Here is a 17,117-nt window from a genome sequence, read left to right on the forward strand (position 1 = left end):
AATTTGTCACACAAATACCGGGGTATCTTGTTTAGGGCTATGGTGCAACCTGCTACTCTAATATATGTAAAAATGTTAAATTGAATAAAGTACATATCAAACCTTTGAATCTTTGCAACAACATCTGGTGATACCCTCTTGGGTAAGTGCACAAAGATGGTGTGCAAAAAAGTGGACACACACCTAAAAAAACTTGAATAAATAGGTACCGCGATCGCGGTACTAAAAATTCAAAGCACCCCTAGTGCAGGGAACCTAGCACTCCAAGAATGTAAGCTTTGATTTTCTTTTAGCTTTGTGTGTAATGTGTGATGTAATAATGGACCAACCATTGAGGACTTAGTAGAGCCATGGTTGAGTTGTCCAAATTTTGGTTTGAGTCAATTGTGCTTAGGATGTTGTTAACCTGAGAAGTGATATGCTTAGGTAGTTAACAGGAAAAATACTCCAGATAAATGTATTCATGAACTAGGAGTCAATTGAGTTGTGTTTAGGTCTTGTATGGTGTTTAAGAACCTTCAAGAGTCTCAGAATGCAATAGAATGCAAAATTGCATCCTAAAGCAAAAGTTGTCAAAAGTTGCATTTTTGGTTATGGGCGTTAGGTAGTTGATTGAACTGACTAAACTAGTGGATATAAGCTAAATTTCACTTCATTGTATGGGTTAGAGGATTGGAAATGCAAGAGCAAGTTTTTGGTTTGTGAGACAGTCTTGTTTTCACCGGTTTTGATAGTTGTTACCTAAAATTTCATTACCCATGTAATTTTAGCCAAAGGATGCATTTTTATCAAATGATTGCATTTACAAAAAGGTACATTGCAGTGTCTTAAAAAAAAAAGAGGGTATTTTCATTTGTATTGAACAATGATAGATTACAAATTGAGTTCATGCATTTGAAGCATATTTATACATGCACTGAATTTCTTAAAACCTCACACAAGCCGTGAGCTTAGCATTTCTATCTTTCCTACATATCCAAAACAGAAAAGGATAGAATCAAATAGTGAGTGTAAGGATAACCAGTCATTGCCTTGGGTCGCTTTGACTGGTTATTGGCTGTCTCGTTGCCCTTATGACTATTTTCTCGATCTTCAAATTCTGAAAAACCCCTACTTTCCTGCACAAAAGAGAAGAGGTGTTACATCCAACAGATCTAAGCAATGAAAGATTATCCTACAATATATCATTTATCATATCCTATCTTATTTCTGTTTTGAAAGGGCGGGAAAGATAAAGACACAAATCACTGCTTCAGGAGAAAGAAATGTTTATGCTAATGTGTTTGTTTCATGTGCAGATAATTAGTTACTCTAATTGGCATGTGCCCCTGACTGAGGTTCCCTTCGGGTATGAGCCTGACATACCTTTTAGAGTAACTAATCTCAGAATATCAAAATGGAATGATGAAGAAACCAACTGAAGTATCAAAGGGACATGTTTGTTTTAAATATGAAACCTTTTACTTTACTATTCATGATATACATAAAAGAAAACATTAATGGATAAACTATTTTAAGGGACATATTATTTCAATGTGAAACCTTACAGTATTTAAAAGGGTCAATACCACATAATGAAGATAAACAATTCAATGCAACAGGTTGGTATAGAAACAGAGTATCTGAGTTATTTTAATGCATGTTCAAATAGTAAACTTCAATGAAATCAGAATCAACTGGTAATGAAATGAGTGTCACGAGCCCGTGCTCGAACTTCATTTCTACATAAGATCAAAATGCACAGTCAGGAGACATAAGGTAGCAATGGTATTTTATGACTAATTGGAGCAAGGAAAATCTGCACTGTTATTCAATCTATGTTGGTAAGTCTGGGAGCATTTTCAGTTCACCTGGAGAGTCCTCTACATATCTTCAATTATTAGAGACTTGCATTCTCAAGAACATTTTTTTTAAAGGGGAAAAAGTCCACTTTTTCATCAATCACAGAATATTTGTATTTGCTACATGCACAATTTTTCAGAATAAGCTTATCAGCATGTATGTGAAGTGCGGAAGTTTGGGAGAAGCTTGTAAAATGAATACAGTTATTACAACATACAGAAGACATGGGTACCTTCACAAACCAGTCACATTATTTTACCAAATGCAACTAACAGGTCTCCAAACGAATCATTTCACATTTGCCAGCGCACTCCCAGCATGTGCCAAAGTCGGAAATTTAACAAGGGTAAAACACAATCTCATCAAAGAATGCAATGACAGTCAAGGAAAAGAAAGTTCAGTCAAATGCCTAGACAATACAAGTGCTGCAATATCAATGACTGTTCTTAGAGGATGTAATGAATGAAAGAGAAAGCTTATAACGATTACCAAACATCAAGGATATCAAAGATGGGTGAACCACAACTTACAAAGCTTTTTGCAGGTCAGATGTTAGTGGTATACTAAGGAGAAAGGCATTCACAATTCAAGGACACCCCACTATCATAAGGTTCCACAGAATGTGTGCTTGATAACCAGTACAAGCATGATCCTTTTGAACTTAAGTAACTCTGGAAATTGCTATGAGGAAAAGTACAATTCTCTCAAGGAAAGAATGTGGATACTTCATCAGCTAATAATCTAACATTCTGGAGATTATATATAGCTGTTGAAAAATTGATGGTTTATCTGAAATATGCATTCTATGGCGAACTGGCTTGTATTTCTTATTCTTCTATACTATCCATGCTTTGTAGCTGCAACAAATGCTGAAGGTCAAGCATTACTTGAACTCAAAGCAGGACTAAATAAATCTACAGACTTACTTGGAACTTGGGATCCAAATTTAGTGGAACCCTGCACTAGTTGGTCTCACATCACCTACAGTGGAGGACATGTTACAGCTGTGCACTTGGAATCTATGGGATTTTCAGGTACCTTATCCCCTCATATTGGCGAGCTGACGTACCTCAATATCCTAAGACTAGAGGATAATCACATATCTGGTAGCCTACCACCAGAACTTGGTAACATGACAAATCTACAAAATTTGAATCTGTCAAACAATGATTTCACTGGAGATATCCCTAGCTCATTGGGTTGGTTGTCTTATCTTTAGTACTTAGTGCTAAAAAACAACAATCTCACAGGAGAGATACCATCTTCAATAACAAAGATTTCAACTTTGATAGAAGTGGACTTGTCTTTTAATGATCTCACTGGACAAATCCCAAAAACCCTATTTCAAAGACCTGAATACACTTTCTCGGGTAATAAACTTAATTGTGGTTCAAATTTACAGCACCCATGTGCTTCTACTCTCAATTCAAATTCAGGTGGTTCCAAATCAATAGTTGGAATCCTGATTGGAAGTATTGGAGGGACAGTTGTAGTTTTGACATGCTTTATCTTCCTTTTATGGAAGTGTTGGTGGTTGCGCTACATGAAAGAGGTTTTCGTTGATGTTTATGGTGAGGATGACAGAAAGATTTCTTTTGGGCAGTTGAAGAGGTTTTCATGGCGTGAATTGCAGCTTGCAACAGATGATTTTAGTGAGAAAAATGTGCAGAGATAAGAGAGGATAGCCTATTTCCTTCTAAGATCAGCACAGACAGAGCACGTTACTTCCCTGGCAGATGTGTATGAAAAATGTGGAAAAAATAGACAGACCACGTGAATTGTTTGACAATACTCCTCATAAAGATGTCTTCTCATGAAATGCAATGATTGTAGGCTACGCACAAAATGGGTTTTTTTTTAAAGGCTTTACACAGATTTGAGATGTCGAAGAAACAAAAGAGAAGATGTATTATAGTAAAAACCCTCTTCATACTTCCAACAACGACATATTAACAGAGAATAAAGCAAGAAGGAGCCGTTTCATACCTGTAGAAAATGGGATTTGCATTTAAAGAGAAGATTCAGAAAACCCCAGCACGCCTTCAAGAAAAAGTCTAACTTCTAATGCACAGTCGCGACCTGAGTTGTTCAAAAAAACTGCAATCAAATTTATCTTGGGCGGCAACACCAGTAAAAACACATGTTCTTCATCAAAGACTTCACAACGCGATGGAAAAATCAGAACAGCAATGGCGGCACCAAAGGGTCTCAAACCCTCGAAAAGCTTCTTAATTGTTTTCATTTTGCAAAATGGGAAATGTGCGATAGGAGTGTAAAGCTTTTAGGGTAACAAAAAGCCCTTTGTAATTTTTATATTTTCCTTCAAATCCGCTGGGCTTTGTGAAAACAAAGTAAGAATAAATAAAACATATTTGATAATATAAATGTTTAAATTTTTCATCGATATTATCAAATATGTTTTATTTTATTCTTTTTATATATTTTTGTTTTCTTTCTTTGTCAAAAGCTGGTATCTCTTTGTAAAGGTATTTAATTACAATATAATTATAAATTGTAATTAAATATTATTATTTAAAATGTAAAAGGTGTATCCATGTGCAAGAAGGAGACTAAGTCTTTTGACTTAGTTTTGAAGGATGAGTTAATTTTAGAGAGATAAGGCTCTCATTGAAGAAGTCTTTTCGGTTTGGAGACATAAGGAGAGCATATAGGAGCATGCATAACCACTTGGGAAATATTCAAAAGGAGTTGAGATAATTTTGGAGACAAGAACGTTTTTATAGGAACATGAGGTTGTTTGAAATCAAATGGAGTGAATTTAGGGAGGTTGGAGCACTTTTAGGCAAAGGGTCGAAGTTGGACTTTTCCACCATTTTGGGGAGCTTTTATTACTTGGTTGAGCTTTTTAAGGTTGTTTCTAGTGGTCTGTTGGGTTGGTTATTGATTGAAGAAGACTTTTCCATGTTTGTAGCCCTTTTTGGTGTCTTCTAGACTCCTCTTTTTGAGGCCCTTTTCTTGCATCCGACCCAATCAGTTGGAGAATTTTTGTACTTAGTGCCTGGAGACACTTGATTTGGAGCTAGTTCAGATTTATGCAAGAACAATGTTTTCAGAGACAGTTTTCTTGTCCTTAGCATTTCTTTTGCACGGATTCTGTAACTCAGATTTAGAGATATTATATATGTGACAGCATCTTTTGGAGCGATTTTCTATGGAATCAAACCTTGTTTTCCTTCCAATTTTTTGTGTACAAGCATGATTGATGAAGCTAAATTTGTGAGTTATATTGCTCCTTGTTTACTTGTCTCAGTCAGTACCTTAATATAGGAACGTATGTATGTTTGCAGGTCATAGTATGTGTTTAAGAGTTCGAAATTTTTGAGTGAAACATTACTATTCCTCATTGGTTCATCTCAAGACCTTATTATGAAATACTTATGCAAACTTATAACAGGAAAGAAGTGTTTATCAATTAAAGTAGAATATTGTAGACTGAGATCGGTTTTTATCATTTATCTCTCACATTTTGGTGCATCACTAGGTTCTAGTTAAGTTTAGTTCAGTTTTAAGTTCCATTTCTGTAATTTCTTATCCTTTACCCTGCAAAGTTAGTTCAATACTAGAGAGTATCAGGTGATTATCCAATAGGAACCGGCCTAGGAACCGGAGGTTTCATTTTAGGTTATGCATTGCCCACATGCAGAAGTGAATCCCATGTTAGGCCAGATTGCTAAACTTATAGTTTAGCAGGGTGTGAATTTGTGCTTTAACAATAGCTTTGTCTTGTTTTCATTGCTTGTATGGTCCAGTACGAACTAGATGGTGTAAAATCATTACCATATTTGTATGTTAATTGTATTTGTTTTCAATTAGGTTGGTTTGCAGTTTTGATTGTTCCAGGTTGTAGATATTTCTCTCATTCTTTGCAACTAGGAGCAAAACCCTTGCAAGTAGGGTTTAAGAGTAAGAAATGGCTCTAGCCTAGGCATTCTTTGATGGCACTCGTTGAAATCATTAAGAATGCTACATTAGGATCTGTACATAGTTTTAGAATAGGGTGTGTGATGTTTCAGGTCCAAGAGAAGGACAAACAATGAAGACCTAGGCTCACCACTGGGAGTAGGTGAGTTAGGACAATAAGCAAAGTGCGATTTGTGAGCACTTGGAGATTGATCTAGGCCTAAGTGGCATATGTATGGAAAGCCCTCAGAGTTTCCTTGAAGGTTCCCAAGGTGTTTAGAGAAGGATTTTTGACTGGTGAAAAGTTCTAGACCAATTTTGTCAATCCACCGGTTAAGCCTAAAACCCCACAAATTAGTGCAACATTGGAGACCACACCTGCACGGATAACCCAGATGCACTTTTCCATTATTTTCTATAACTTCCAAAAGGGTATCCAAACCCATGATTTAATCCTAGGCTTGTTTGGGACTTTTCCAAATTAAACCCAAAAAACCGCTTAAGGAGGGCTAAGGCAATTAGGCCTATTTACGTACCGGTAGAGACGTAGAAGGCTTGAGAAATCATGGTGATGGATTTGGTGAGTCTTAAACTTAAAAACATAATGAAGAAACCTTATTAAGCATTGGGAAACCATAAGAAGAGTTGGTGTGTTAAGATCCTAGCAGGAGTGGTTGGAGCCCAAGAGAGGTGAGTGTGAGTAACTGAGGCGACAACCTCAAGTGGAGGAGTTGATTGTCCAGAAACCATTGGCTATACCTAGGAGGTAATTCAAGAAGGTTCAGACCTTGGAGGTCTCATTTTCATAACCCTTACCAAATGCCATAGGAAGGACTTGAGTAGTAGTAGGGTTGAGTAGGACAAGTCACTCAAGAAGGTGAAACAAACAAGGCTTCAAGACTCTCTGCATCAACCCCATATGGGCTAAGGTTTGTTGTCCTTGAGATTAAAGGGAAAAAAGCACGTACGGGGTTCCTTTATAAAAAATGACCGCGTACGCGGTTTTAAGTCCTAAAACAACACATATGCGGTACCTGTCAATATTAATTTTTATTTTGGCCAACTGTGTTTTACTTTTCACGCGGCCGCGAGTTGATAATTGGGTTTTTTTCTCACTAAACCATGCATGGGATTTCTCTTTTCTCACCCAAATGTCATGGATCAAGGTTAGTTTTTCTTGATTTTTGTTTTTCTTTCGCATTTGTTCAATTTTTTTTGCATTTTGCATTTAAATTCATTTATTTTCATTAGTTTTTTTTATTTTTTGTTACACAAACCAGATTCTAAAAAATCCACAACAACAACAACAACAAGATGCACCTCCTCAAAACCCCAAACAAAACCCACAGAATAAACCTCCATCTCCTCCTTTTGACCGTACACCTGATACACAGGAGCAATTACTTAATCAGTTAGGGAAAAACACAACTAAAATAAATAGACTGATTAATAAATTGAAAACATTTGAGCTTGAGCATCATAAATCCCTCACCACTAGCCTAGAAATATTAGCTAGTGGTGCCACTATAGTTTCCACTGAAATTATAAAATGGGGAAACTATAGGGATATGTATCATCAATTTTATGCTAGTGGGTTATCATATAAGGGACTGAAAAACAAAAACATTAGTAAACAACAAATTGTAATGTTGAAAAAGGTGAATGATGGATTAAGAGGAAAACTACCCTTTCCCTCCAAGGAGAGATGAGAGTTTCACTATTGATTACCCTTCAAACACTTTTCAACTAGTTACATTCAGACGAGGAGAGGAGAATTCACTAGATTTAACCTTCAAAGATGAAGATTGAATTCTTAATGAATTGGGAATGATAAGTTGATCCCCTCTTATTTGAAATCGAAAGGAATTGATTACATTATGTAGTGCAAAAGTGACAAAGAACTAATTATAACTTGAGATTAGAATATGGGATGAAGATCTGGCAGTAATATGTTGAGACAAATTTGCCCTATGAATTTGAGGAAAATTTTCCCAGATCATGGCGGAAATGTGCATGGTCCTTCGAAAAATCTACCAAAAAAGGGTTTTTTCGCCTCTGCAAATGGAGCCCAAATGTGAAAGTACAGTTGTGCACCTGCAACTTGATGAATACTAAGAGGGGGGGTGAATTAGTATGCCAAAAATCTCTGTACTTAAACACTTTGCAAGACTAGTAGTAAACCGGTAAAATAGTTTAACAGACAAACTAGTTAATAAACACGCAAACCAAATAGCTAATAATGCATTCACCCACAGAAGCACAAACACCATAACACAAGATATTTTGATGTGGAAACCCAAATGGGAAAAACCACAGTGAGATGGAACTCACAAGTAACTATCTGCAAAATAGGAACCAAACCGGTTAAGGTCTTACAATGTTCTTTACCAGAACAGATCCTGTTAGGAATCTCAATCTCTATTAGGAGACAAGTCCGATTAAAGACTACCTTGCTAGAGGATTTTAGATCCACAGATGTGAACCACCTTGTTAAAGGATTTACAAAAAGGCTTTTGGGCCTACCCGGTTAAAGGCTACAAACTTGTCAAAGATGTGAGTAATCAACAAGTGTTGGATCTATCTAATAGCACAGATTGCTTGGTTAGATCCTTGATAGCTTGTTCTTAATACACTCCAGCATTACTTCAGTCTTCTACACATTCATATTCTCTCCAACTCCTCAACCACCTTAAACCCTAGCCGCAATATGAACTATCGCAACAACAACAACTTCAACAACCTAAAACCCTAGACATGATGTCCTTATAAAGGAAACTGATTTCATGTCGGTCCAATAGGATTACATTATAATTTCCTAGGTTCAATGAACCTAAACATACTTGGTAATATGTCACAAAAAGCACCGCTACAGTGTCGGCACCGTCAAACAATTGGTGGATGGTAACTCATCACACAATGGCGGTTGGTAACTCATCACAAAGTATACTGATTCATATAAAGTGTCGGTTGCCGGTTTGACAAAAATGAAGACTGGTAGAAATGTGTTATGCCGCTTTAAACCCTCGTACCGCTTGAGGTTGACATGCTACTTCAGACCGGGAAACACATTCTGCAAAACATCAATAGTCTAAAGACTATAATACGCCATACCGGTTGGAACAAATGTCGGTTGTGTTCTAACTTATACATATAAAGAGGATCTCAATGCAAATATGTGTCCATCAATGACAATCACAACATAAACATCAAAAATGCCAACACAACCTACACACAGGAAAGAGAGGAAAATGGATTGGGATTGGGGGTTTGCCTTTAGGTCAAACCCCAATTTTGGAATTAACCAAGTAATGAAAATAAGGAATTGAAAGTAGCAATAAATGAAAGATTGAATTGTAAATCACCTCAAGGGAGGTTGTGGTAGCAATGTTGATAGAAATGCTTGTGTGGAATTGAATGGTGGAATCAATATACTCTTCAATGGTTGAATATGTGACTTGAATGCAACACCTAGCCTTGAAGGGAGACTTGAGAATGCTCAATGCTGGAAAAGAATGCTTGAAGGTTCTTGAATGCTTAATCGCTTATGCAACATGAACTTATGAAAATGAGAGGAAGAATTCTCCTTTAAATACATGTTAATGGATTTGATTTTCATCACAGGCCGACATCGAGGGATTTTCTCACCGAATGCACAACTAATAATGCATGCTCTAGGAAGGGTCCTACCCCAAAATAGGGCAGGGATAGGGGTGCCATGCCCATGTCCTAGGAGGACAAGAGCTCCATGCCATTGTCCTAGGGGGGGCAGTGGCACCACGCCCCTATCCTACCCCTTTCTCCAAAGCAGAGTGTGGACAAGGTGGTGCGGAGGCCAAGAAAGAAGTTGTTATGAGGGTTGAGCAATCTCCAGTCTCCTGTCAGGCTAGAGGATTTGATCTCACGTGTGAGGACACTAATGCAGTAAAAAATTGGTAGGTTCACAATTTTATGACACTACATTTAGCCCCCTTTAGCGGGAGTATAAGCGTACACCAATACTATCAGTAAAGTACAAGGAAACAAGATTGAAAGACTTTTACCACATCAAGGAGGCAAGATGCATCAAGCCCCCAATGGACTTAGGATCTTAGGACTTTGATTGACAAAATAAAAGTGAAGATTAAGAAGGGGAGAACCATGACTGCAAGTAGCAAATTTCCCTTCACTATGAGTCATGAAAAAAAGGATACCAAAGATCACAAAGGAAAATAAAGTTCTCTAAGTAATTCTAAGTAGCAAGAAAGAAAATATGAGTGAAGTGTATACCCCCACGTTAAATCGATTGCACGTGCCTTATTGGGAGTGATTGCATTAAGGTAGGATACACCCAAGAGAAAGAGAAGGGAGGAAGAACATTATCGCTAGGATTTAGCTCCCAATCAAGGAATAAACCCAAGGATAATGAACACAAAACATGAGGTAGTGTCACTTTCCTCGAGGTTAGTATGTTGTATGGTAACTCATATATATCATGTATGTATAGAAAGGGAAGAGAGGATGTCTTTTAAGTCAACATGAAAGAGACCAAGAAAATATCTCAATGCTTTGCATCATCCCCAAGTAGATATGAAGGGAACAATAGAAGAACATGGATACACATAGAATAATGGTCACAAAAGAGAAATAAAGGAGAGAGAAAGATTTGCAGTGCTAATATTGCTAATCTAGCATGACATCCACCTCTCGATCTTGCTGATCACTATTTCAGGAAGGCAAGCAACATGCTAGAGGAGCGACATTGAGCACAACAGATGGAGCCATCACAAGATCCAAACAAGGACTATGCTCATGTTGTAAGTCACTTTGTTTTATTCTAGGAGCTAGGATTAGGCTTTGTGAAAACTCATCTGATAAATGCTTGTCCACATCAACATACTCATACTCACTATCATAAGCATTAGGAGTTTTATTGCCATTATGAATAACATTTTCACCCATTTCTTCATCAAATTTTAGAGAAAGAGGAGCAAGAACATGAATAGGAGTAAAACCATCACATATTTTGTGCAACTTATGATTTGGAGATGTAGGTTGAATATCTTGCTTGGGAGAAAAGGGAATCATGTCAACTGTCAAAGTCTGGGGAGATTGAATATTTTGAGGGATAGCTTCACGAGCTCTAACATAGCGTCTTCTCGCACAATGATTCCGTCGAGTTTTAGTGGAAGGCTGCGAAGGAGGAGGAACACTTGAAAAATTAGGAATGTTTCTCTCCTTGATAGTGGAAGGTTTAGGTTGGGGTATTTTTGGTTGAACAATAGGAGAAGCAGGCCTCTTCTCTCAATAAGAGGAAGGAGGTGGAACTGCACCATAAAAAGGAGGAATATTAGGTGTAGGAAGGAGACCAGGTCCATCATGAGGATGAGGTATAGGTCTAACCTTAGGAATAATATTGTTGTTCTCCTTAAGAGAAGGTAAAATCACAGCCATAGGTATAGGTTGACGATCTTCCTTAGGAGAGAGATTAGTTCTATTTGTGAGGGGAAGAACCTCATCTTGAAGAATAATAGGAATGTCAAGTATTAGGGATATAGGTTGACTTAAGGATAATATCATATCGTTCTTCCATTTTTTATAAGATTGAAAAAGAGCATCGCTCCTTGATGGAAGAGATTGAAATTGTTTAGGCCAAAAGAGATCAATAGGAACACTGGGGCTTCTTTTGGATGGACGAAATAAGCTATGGTTCATGGATATGATTTCTCCATTGTGAGGAAATTTCACACTTGTGGATTGGAGAAGCATAGCCTTCATGGAAGAGAGCCAAGGATAGACCAACTTCACATGGAATTTCTCAGAAGAAGGTATGATAACAAAGTCAACATCTATAGATTTAGTATGAACTTCAACATGAAGGGTGAAAGAGCCAATGGTAGGACAAAAGAATCCATCAAATAACTTCATAAAAACATTAGAAGCATCATATATTGGTTTATGCAATCATAAATTTAAAAGATACTCTTCAGTTATGACATTAACCATGCAAGAGGGATCAATAAGGGCACCATGGCAAGGGATATCCTTAACCTTTGCAACTATGTATAAAGGGCCATCAAGTGCTCTAATGGTCTCACTAGGGTCAAAAGTAATACAAGGATCCTTAGGCCTATCCCATGTTTCTACCATATTAACCATGTTTGGAGCCATAGAGGTGATTTTTTTTCAGAAGAGAGAGAATCAGACACAATCTCAATAACATTAGAGGTATGAGAAGGCAAGGGATCAGTGAAATTCTTAAAATTTTGATTAGGAGGAGCTGCTGATTTATTCCCTTTATCATTTACACCTACCACATATATAGTATTATTATCAATCAAGTCTTGAATCTTATTCTTCAATGCAAAAAAATTGTCAGTATCATGACTAGGTTGACGATGAAATTGACAAAAGGAATTGTTATCAAAATAAGGGGATGCAAGTTTAGAAGGATCAATTTTTTTTATAGGAGGAAGTTTGATAACATTTCTGTGCAACAACTAAGACATAATATTATATAAATATTCATTCAAGGAAATAAATTGTCTTTCTCTTTGGAAAAATTTAGATATAGAAGGCACACCTATTGTAGCATTCACATTGTTGTTGTTGATTGTATCATTGAACTTGATGAAACTTTTTGTTGGTTTGAACTTCACAAATGGTTGTTGATAGGGAAAACTTTAAGAAACCCCTCCCTTGGACAAGGTGTAAAAACCTGGCGAAAGTTGTATAATTCTGAGGAAAATTTTAATTTTACTGGTGAATTTTTGCGATTTACGAAGAAAAATAATAATCTCCATTGGCAAATTAGCCATGATTGCTCAAAGTTTGTGAAAAATCCTGGTGAATTTTAATTTTTTTAAAACCCAAAAAATATTTGCATGGGCAAATTGTAATGTTTTTAAAACCAAAAAAATATTTGCATTGGCAATTTCAACCTATTTTCAAACCATTAAAAAAAAATATTGGCGATTTCAACCTATCTTCAAACCATAAAAATAAAATATTGGCGATTTCAAGCTATTTTCAAACCATAAAAAAAAATATTGGTGATTTCAAGATATTAACTTTAAGTCATTAAAACACGTGGCACACACTCGTCAACTCTCTGCCTGGAAGACTGCCCATTAGAAAATCTCGCGACCTAGTGACAAGCCCTTACGACTCTCTCTATCTCCAACTCGCAAGCTGAAAATGCTAAGCCTTCGTAACCTCGAGATCTAGCGACTAAGGGAAACTAAACTGGCACTCGCCAATTCTCGACCACAAATGTTAAGTCCTCATCACCGCAGCGACTTGGAAATAGGGGTAACTTTAACCCTTGTCGCGTACTCGCTAAAATAAAACTGTTTATCTCTTAACCGCTAGCACTTCACTCGCAAGCTCGTGGCTTGATCAGGTCTTCAAACATTTAACTTCGCGAGCTAGCGATAACCATTAAACCTAACCACAAACTGTCTAGTCGCTAGCTTGTGACCTAAAAAATGCTAACATTAAACAAACATGAGAGCTAGCGACAACTGTATGAAATGAGTTACTCGCTAACTCTCGCGGCTATAATTTATGACATCAGACCAACTTGAGACCTTGCGACCAAAGCAATTTCACTAACAATCTCCAGTTCGGTAACAAAAAATGCTAACACCCACAAAGATAGAGACCTCGCGATGTAAACCCAAACCAACTTGTCGCCCGCTCGCGACTTGATCACATCTTCAGATATTTTACCTCACGAGCTGGCGATAACCATAAAACTTAACCACAAACTAAATTTTTTAAGGCTTGGATGCTGACTCATTCCTGAGGGACTAGTTTGAAGGTTTCTCTTGAGTCAAGGTTGATTAGACAAGCGAGGATGACGGTTTCAGAGGCATAAAAGGATTTGATAGCTTCTAAGTTAGAGATGGGAGATCACAAATTTTTCTGAGAAATAAGAGCTCAGGTTGCTTGTTGTCGGGGATTCTGAAGCAGAATTTATCCAATCAAGGAGGAATAAAATCAAAACAAAATCATTCACAATAGACGAGCCTTAGCAAGATGTAGTGGATTTGATAGGCATGACTTCTAGAGTCTACAGTCATGTTGAAAAACACCAAAATGATGATTTTTCACATGAATGAGTATCACCAAATGAAGTGTGAAAATTTTATAAATACAATGGAGTGGTGACTTAATTGGTCGAATAGAAACTCAGAAAAGAAACCTTTTTCATTTTCTAAGAGTGATTTTTTCCTCAGAAAGGAAGATGATGTTTGAGCAGGATCGTGCATGGAGTTGTTGTGTGCTCTGTGATACCGGATGGGTGTTTTTTTGTTTTGTTCTATGTGAGTTTGTTTATTGTCAGAGGGGTTTTGAAAGTGAGAAGGATCACGAGAGGGGGTGTGGAAGCCTTTTCTTGTCAAGAAAGGCCAAGCATGGCACATCCTCTACTTCTACTTTGCCATAGGATGGCAAGGGATTTGAAGAAGGAGCCCACCAAGGAATGATAGAAGGATTTGTTTGGGTGGGGAGTGGCAGCCAGTCATCTTTGTGATGATATGGAAGTTGCAACCCCTCCCCAACATATTACATTTACCCTAAAGCTCATGTTTCCACTTTCCCTAATCATGGGCATGAAGGCTCGAGCTCCTCTTTCCATTGTCTATGTTCCTAGGCATGAAGGCTTCCTCCTCTATTTGGAAATGATCTGTTGGACAGAACGTAACATCTCACATTCCAGCCGAAGGCATCAGGGTGATAATGGCATGGCTCAAGCAGTTTTGCAATTTTTATAGTAATTGGGGTTCCTTTTCTGGTTCGAGTAGTGATTCTAGACTCTAGGTGAAGGGAGCAAGTTGTATACTGTATAGTCATTTATAGAGCAAACAAAAAGCATTTAGTGTCAAGCTTTGTGCAGGTTCTTGAAGGAGTTATATATAAATTTATTTTGTGTATAATTCTATCATAGTTTCAATGAATATTTCATTCTACTATTTTATTGATCACACAAAGCAAATGAAAAGCATTTAGTGTCAATCTTTGTCTAGGTTCTTGAAGGAGTTATATATAGATTTATTTTGTGTATAATTCTCTCTCTTTCAAATGATTAGAATCATGAGATTTAAGTTTTTTCATTTGTTGCATTGTTATGGTGTATGTAATTTTTCATTTAATACTTCCTAATCCTATTATGCCTAGGAATACAAAATTTCTGTTAGTCTGGAATCATATTAAGGATTCACCTCATTGTAATTGGTGGGTGGATTATAGACATAGTCATAGAAAACCTCCATATATATTACATAAACATCCATAGCATATAAAATCATAAGAGTATTAAGAATGAAAGTATTAAACACCACAATAGATATGAATACAACATAATTAGTAAAACATCAAGACAACAGAACAATGCCTTATCCTAGGGCATAGAGTCACTTACAATTCAAAGACAACCTGATAATAAACTTCAATAAGATTCATTTGCAGATAAATAGGAATGCCGAATGAAATTATGAATAATGCCATTACATACACAACCCAGATTCATATGTAAACTGAAAAACCCTTGACCATTCAATTCACAGTGAAAACATAAATTCAACACAAAGACAATTATGTGAAGATCTCAAACTACAAATGATATTGATATTATATTCATAATGATATCAGAAAGTAAATTCACAATGTGATTCAACTATGCACTTATCAAATTCTTGAACAATTGAGCTATTATAACTATATAAGAGTTTTCAAGTTCAACATCATTGATCAATAAAAGTGGCAACCTCAACCTGAGGATTCAACAAGCTTAGGATTATTGTGAGGAATCTTGGGTAGCAACCTCAACTTGAGATTTCTTCTTTGGCTTTAGCATGGCTTGCCACCTATCCACCTCTTTGTCTGTTGGCCAACTGAATGCATTTACTTCTTCCAAATTTGTAACTAAATCTGTCCATTTGGCATTTGTAACTTCCCTAGACTCAACAATAAACTTTGCATGGTCAACCTCAACCTTGAACAATGAATCAAGCAGACCATTAAGGAAATCAGCATCAACCTGTTCATTTACATGCTTGATTATTTCGTCTTGCTCCAAAATCAAATCAAATTCACTGGTCCAATCAGAAACTAATTTCAAATCTCCATTACTACCATAAATTGAAGGCACTAATTTACTATAACCTTCCCCAAATGTTTGCAATTTTTCATTTATAAGCACATCCTTCCCTATGAAAAATGCATAAGTTGCATTCATTACCTCCACCATGTCTTTAGTGTCACTGATCTTGGGAGAGAAATCATCACTATACATCATTGCAATATCTAGCTTATCCATTAATCTACTTCTTCTTGACCAAACATTGAACAAAGGTCCAAGAAAAGCGACAGCCTCAAAGGATGTTTTGCTTACCTCTTTCAAAGAAATGTGCAAATAATGCACTACCATCAATTTGCCTTTCAATACATTAATCCCGTGTTTCAGAATTCCTAACACAATAGAGATAGCCTTGACATTTTGTTCCTTTTCAAGCTTTTCAATTTTCCCTGTGTATTCCTCCATTTTTGTTGTCACATCAGCTGGTATTTCTTGTACTTGTTCTGTAATCTATATTGGAGGGGGCTCATTTGCAATTTTTTCTTTCAACTCCACTAACTCTTCCTCCAGAGCACCCTTCTTCATCAGTGTCTCTTCATATTTTTTAGACAATACAATCAATTGGGTATATGTTTCTATGTATCTTCTTGACAAATACTCTATTTTTGATGAATTCATGAAAGAAACTTGAGTAAAAAATGAGGCAATCTCTATGTCAGTTGTGTTCTGCAAGTTCTAGATCATTCTATCAGTTTTCTTTTCTACTTGGATATTTAGAAGGTGGGGCTTTTGAGTGGAAGGGGCCAAAGACCAAGCAACAAGTGTCTTTGACTTAGGATTAAATCTTGATCCTCTTATTACATCTCCAATTTCAAATTTAGTTTTAAACATTGGGTCCTCTTACTTCCTAATAGACTGGACATCCCATTCATGCATCATAATCATACCAGTACTCTTTATCAATTGTCTTGCCTGTTCCACAGATATTTCCTCCCTGTTAGGATCATATTCCTGCAGTGCCTTGATGATCTCCTCTTTCTTTTCTTCATTTGCTTCCTCTATGATCAGATTTTGTTTCAACCTTGTAAAAAAACTTTAAAATTCATCTAACTTAATAGAGTCATCATCTTCCATGAACTCATTTGACAACATCACACACTCATCAAAGCCTTGAGCAAGGGCTTCGTTTGTTTCTCCCTATTCTTCATTCTGCCCTACTTCTCTGAGATGTGTCCTTATTTGATGAAAGTAGTGTCCTTGTTCTGTAACAATTGCTCTAGAAGGGTCTCTCCTCACA

At 36.8% G+C, this 17,117-nt stretch overlaps 1 protein-coding gene across 1 annotated transcript; it reads left to right on the forward strand.

Annotated features, from left to right (window-relative positions):
- Positions 1-2,647: 2,647 nt before the first annotated feature.
- On the forward strand, positions 2,648-3,517 carry LOC131858339 (LRR receptor kinase SERK2-like). Its single transcript, XM_059211551.1, has 2 exons — positions 2,648-3,041; positions 3,279-3,517. Exons 1-2 carry the CDS (start codon positions 2,648-2,650, stop codon positions 3,515-3,517), a joined length of 633 nt encoding a protein of 210 aa, XP_059067534.1.
- The last annotated feature ends 13,600 nt before the right edge of the window (positions 3,518-17,117 follow it).

The sequence above is a fragment of the Cryptomeria japonica genome, chromosome 9 (assembly GCF_030272615.1).
Source record: "Cryptomeria japonica chromosome 9, Sugi_1.0, whole genome shotgun sequence".
Taxonomy (NCBI): domain Eukaryota; kingdom Viridiplantae; phylum Streptophyta; class Pinopsida; order Cupressales; family Cupressaceae; genus Cryptomeria; species Cryptomeria japonica.